The sequence below is a fragment of the Rhagoletis zephyria genome, unplaced genomic scaffold (genome assembly GCF_001687245.7).
Source record: "Rhagoletis zephyria isolate East Lansing unplaced genomic scaffold, Rhagoletis_zephyria_1.1 Rzeph_scaffold_01073, whole genome shotgun sequence".
Lineage (NCBI taxonomy): Eukaryota > Metazoa > Arthropoda > Insecta > Diptera > Tephritidae > Rhagoletis > Rhagoletis zephyria.
In genome coordinates, this window is record NW_016158157.1 from 5,168 (window position 1) to 10,678 (window position 5,511).

A 5,511-nucleotide genomic window follows, 5' to 3' on the forward strand; every position below is an offset into this window, starting at 1 on the left:
ATAAAAAAAGCACTCAAATAAATCAGCAGTACCACGCTGTTAAACTTCCACAAAAAAGATGTTCCTTCACAAGTATTTTTTGAGTATTTTTGGATTTTTCGTTTAATGCTACATAATGTTAATATTAGAGCTGACTCTTATGTTAAACAACAAACATGGAGAACCAATGTAGGGCGCTCCGAATATTTAACCAACAACATATTTTTTATAAAGAAAGTGGACTCATTTTATACAAGGAACCAATTTTTCATTTTACAATAGAGGCATTTCATGCCACCGCGGCCACCTCTGTGCTCGAGCTCTCAGGATTTGGATGAAAGTTGAAGNTTTAATGAACTGTCTGCGCGGATGCGCTGGCAGGCATTGGGTTCTGTATAGCTATACAAACCTTGTTTTTTTTTTGAATAGACCTTTATATATTCGGAAATTTAAAATTTTGCTTGATAGATTCACAAAATAACACAAAATTCACGTTTTTCATAAAAATGTAATCTTACAATAGACATTTTTTAATNATAATGACAAAACATGTATTTCTTCCGTCTTATTATGGGCTTTGATTGTACATTTTTAACATTAATGTGCAACGTATAAAATATAAAAAAAATTAAGTAAACATTTTTCCTTTTGATTTTTTTTGTTGATTATGGCATTTTTTTAAATTTTTATTTTTACATAAAAACATTGTCTATAATGTCANAAATGTAAGATCACAATAAGGGTATTCAGACTTTACTCGTTAAAGTCTTAATTAGTATTCGGTAAATGCCACCATTGTTTTGTTTTTGTAAATTACCGAATATATCATTACCACCTTAACGAGGTGACGACTCTGATAATGTGGTAAGACACGAGTTAAAATGTCAGCTGATTCCTTTCTGTCACTTATTTGCTNTCCGTTTGGACTCTAGATCGTCTAAAAAACAACAACACGCTTTTATTACAATAAAAACTAAAAAGAAAAAAATATTCATTGATTTAAAGATTCGTTAAATAAGGATATGAAATTCCCTAACTTGATGTTATTTAACCTTTTAAACTAGCTTAAAATAGGAATTAAGTAATTGGCACGTAGTCATAGTCGGAATAAAGTCCACTGAAAAGTTAGTTGCAGTTATTTTTTACAGGCATCCCATTGGAAACATACAGCACCCCATTGGTAGAGGGCTCNTTGTAAATTACCGAATATATCATTACCACCTTAACGAGGTGACGACTCTGATAATGTGGTAAGACACGAGTTAAAATGTCAGCTGATTCCTTTCTGTCACTTATTTGCTGGAATTTTNCAGTTAAGTTAATATCATTTATTCATATTGCTTTTGTTTTTTACACACTTTTCCTATTTCAAAAATATACAATTTCATAAAATTTCATTTATATTCAACAATTTTTATTGAACTTGAGGCCGTTTTTAATGAAAAATTTATTGTGGAACAGCAACAATAATTTGAAAAAATGGTAGTAGTGATAGCTATTTCGGAAATCACCACATTTTCTCATCAGACTTCTTTCAGTAGGANGTTCGAGGTTGAAAGTGTCACCGAGTTACCAGATAACGAATTAACACATTAACGAGAATAGTCTGAATACTCTTAATATAATGAAAGTATAACAATATTGTAACAACCCTCTTATGCTAGGGTCAAATATAACAAGATTATCTACTTTTTCGAGATTAACTCTCAATCCGTANGCTTTTTACCACTTTTTCATTTCCTAAGCCAACACAATCAACCGCATCTATTCCGCTGCAATTCACACACTTGATCATGTGGTTGTTGGTTTTCGTTAATAATTCTATTTTTTAGAATGTTTAACTTTTAGATGTGCCCGTCCTTAACTTATTTGTTTTTGTTGTTTTATGGCCTTATAACAATTATATTCAACAATTTTTATTGAGCTTACCTTAAGGACGAGCACACCTGAAAGTTAAACATTCTAAAAAATACAATTATTAACAAAAACCAACAACTACATGATCAAGTGTGTGAANGGATAGTTTTATCCATACAACTCTGTGTTTTCTGTGTTATCGATAGTTATTACTACGAAGTAAAGGCGAAACGTCAAAGTAAAAAGTAAACGAAATGGACGCCGGCAAAGAAAAGAGGTTTGTAAACATACTTCTCATAAAGTATTNTGGGAGAAAGCAACGATAATTTACAAGGCGAACTTAGCACAGTGCGGAGGCAACTGGCTGAGTCAGTGGGATCGTCGGTTCGAATCCTANTCCCATGTATATGCAGACATGGCAGTGGAAATGGCCACAAGAGGCTTTGTATTTCCCGCAAATGAAATTAAAGTGAAAATAAATAATTTAACCAATATATATAGGCAAGTTTTTCATCTATGCAAATTTAATTATAACAAGTAATTTTTAGCAAAAAAAACCCGACTTAAAAAAAATATATATATATCTATATATTTCATGATCTAATGATCGGATCTAAACCAAATTAGTATGGGACCACCTCTGAGACACTACCTTTCCGTTGCAAAAATGCAACGAATATCCCAATTCAAGAGCATATGCACAAGATCCGGGACAGCCCCCATGTTTTCCTTTTGGAATATTTTTCTTTAATGTTTCATGAATGTAGTCTCTTTAGCAACCTCGAACTTGCACTTTATTATACTTATGTATGTAATTCAAAATGGAGTGCAATGGGGTATAGTCATTGCGCTGGGTATGCAGTTACAGTTGCATGGCTATACTCAATCCCGACTCTTGCGTCCTCGTTCGCGCACTCTGGGTAACGTGAGCAACCCATGTGCGAGATGCGGTAACCAATCCGAGTGGAGCCTTGGGTCACGGCAGAAAGAGAGGGAGCTTCGGTGGGGCCACTCTGACTTATTCGGTTTAAGGGCTCACTGAAGTCTGCAGCGTCTGTTCACCAGTAGGTGCGGCTGCAAGCGGGTGTCTGCTTGGAGCAAGCGGCTCGCTATATAAACGTGTATTTGGTTGCGAAACCACCCCCGTCCCAGCAATGGGTTGTGCGCTGGGCTTGNTCTTTACTTATTTTCTCTGTAAAGACAAAATTCATGCAAGTTATGTATGTACATATTTATGTACATATATAACTCTAAAAAATATTGTATTAAATAATCTATGCTTATGTATGTAAATAAATTTTAATTGTTAATTTAAATGCTGCCCTAATATAATAGTCATATATATTTATATGAAAATTATTATGTGTATGTAATAATAACATATTTTCGTACATAATCTATTGACATATTTTTATGAACAAAAAGGCATGTGTTGTGTAGTACAATCGGAGCGCTCACTCGTCGCTCACTCGTCCTACCTAGCCGAGCGAGTATGCAGACAGTTACTCGCCTCGGCACTGCGAGCGAGGCAACACACAGCAGCCTCGCTCGTTTAATAGGAGCGCGAGCAAATAAGCGGCGCTCGCTCGTTTGACGAGCAAGCTTAACTTCTCGTGCCTCGCCTCGTTACCTGCGAGGCATTGGGTAGGAGTTTGCTCGCTCGAACTCCGAGTTTTTTCCTACCCTGTAGATGGTACAGCAGTTAGTTTTAATTGATATAGTCAACTTTATTTCAGGTGCATGCTCACCACCCTAATAATGATAACAAAAAAAAAATGATTTCCAAATTTTTTTATATAAGACTAATATTCCTTCAAAGCCGGAATTCCCAATTCAGCATTCGTCCAAGCAGAACTAGAAGGGTATGGAAATTCTCCCTGCAAGAGAGAAAATGAAGAATATTAGAAGCTGTCAAGAGAATTTCAGAATAATGGGGCGGATTCTTGTTTTCGTACGAATCGAAAATCATGAAATTTCCTATCAATTTCTATACAAAAATTTCAAATTTTCGATACGTACGAAAACAAGAATACGCCCCAATATATGTGATTTTCTTATACAATATATAGTGCAGTAAATTTAGAAATGTTTTATACCAGTGAGGTCGAAAATATAATTAATATTATTATTTATTTACATATTAAATAAACTAAACTATTTGTGCATCACTCAAAAGAGGAAAATTTTCCAATACGGAACCGATTCCAAATCCGAAAACACCCCTCCGGAGGCTTAAAGTTTTTAAGTAATTTGCATTTAAAATTGCAAAAAATGTCAAATTCAACCTTTCTTTTTGCTTTGTAGACAATTGAACTGAAATGTCGGTGCTGCCACACATAACAAAAAATGTCCAAAAAAACACTCGAGACGGAAAACAATAAAACCGCAAATAATACGGTTTTTTTTAATGATTTATCGAAGTATAGATTTTTATTTAAAAAAGAGCCGTAGGTGAAAATTTTTGAAATCTTTTATTACAAATTTTCATTATTTATCGAAGTATTGATTTTTATAAAAGAGCGCCACAGACACCGATTTTTACAAAAAAAAAACTCTTTAAAAATAGAGCACTTTTATTACATGCATTCAACATGGGTGGGCTGTAGATTGGTAACCCTGAAGTACCTACGGAATTAAGGAAAATATGGGATGTAGAGGGGGATCTAGATGTCTGTCTAAAGTTTCAAAGCGTGGAGCCTTATAGTTTTTAAGGAATTTGTTTAAGTTTGTAAATTTAACAAACTTGTATGGCACTATTTCAAAATATATAATGCACCTTGCACTAAATTTACACGTTATTTACACTCAATATATTTGCAATTAGAGTGTGCACGATCAAGTAAATAAATACTTTTAGTATATTACAGCTTTTTTTATGAAAAATTGATTGTTGTTAAATAATTATGAGAGTATGTACATGCAGAATATTTGCAAATGACAGCAGGACTGTGTTGCCACATCTAAAAACCAAGCGTGGAATGTTAGATCAAAAGAAATTACGATTAAAAGGAAAATACGATAAAGTTCTTTTGTTCAGATTTAAATAAGTAGTAGGGGGATTGGGGTCATATTCCCCTCTTTTCCGGCAACACAGAAATGAGAGTTCTGTGTAGTAAGGGTTATAATCCCTAAGAGCGGCCGAAGGCCGCCTACCCAGAAAGGTGTTCTCTGCAAAAGGTGTTCAATCCCTGAGAGTGAGTGTTTTCTGCAAAAGGTGTTCAGCCCCTCTTCTTTGGCAACACAGAAAGGAGAAAGCCTACGTAGTGAGGGTTATAATCCCTAAGTGCGGCCGAAGGCCGCCTACACAGAAAGATTCTCTCTGCAAATTTTTAATAAAAAAATTCTAATATACTAAAAGTATTTATTTGTTTGATCGTGCATACTCTAATTGCAAATATATTGAGTGTAAATTTAGTGAAAAGTGCATTTTATATTGTTAAATGTTACCATACAAGTTTGTTAAATTTACAAACTTTAACAAATGACTTAAAAACTATAAGGTTCCTCGCTTTGAAACACTACATAGGCAACTATTAAAACCCCCTCTACCCCCATATTTTCGTTAATTCCGTACTCCGGGGTTACCATTCCAAAATTTTCGCTTGAACATACCTACAAGTAGTAAAAGTGTATACCGTGATTATGTGCTCTTATTTGTGGTGTATTTTATTTTAA

The 5,511-nt window shown here is 34.2% G+C and overlaps 1 protein-coding gene across 1 annotated transcript in view; it reads right to left on the minus strand.

Moving 5' to 3' along the window:
• Positions 1 to 3,542: 3,542 nt before the first annotated feature.
• The window catches only part of LOC108362696 (NADH dehydrogenase [ubiquinone] 1 beta subcomplex subunit 2, mitochondrial-like), a 59,862-nt gene continuing 57,893 nt past the window's right edge, over positions 3,543 to 5,511 (minus strand). Inside the window, exon 3 of the mRNA XM_017615784.1 lies at positions 3,543 to 3,713. Coding sequence (XP_017471273.1) covers positions 3,639 to 3,713 — 75 coding nt within the window. The 3' untranslated portion in view covers positions 3,543 to 3,638. The remainder of the gene's footprint in view (positions 3,714 to 5,511) is intronic.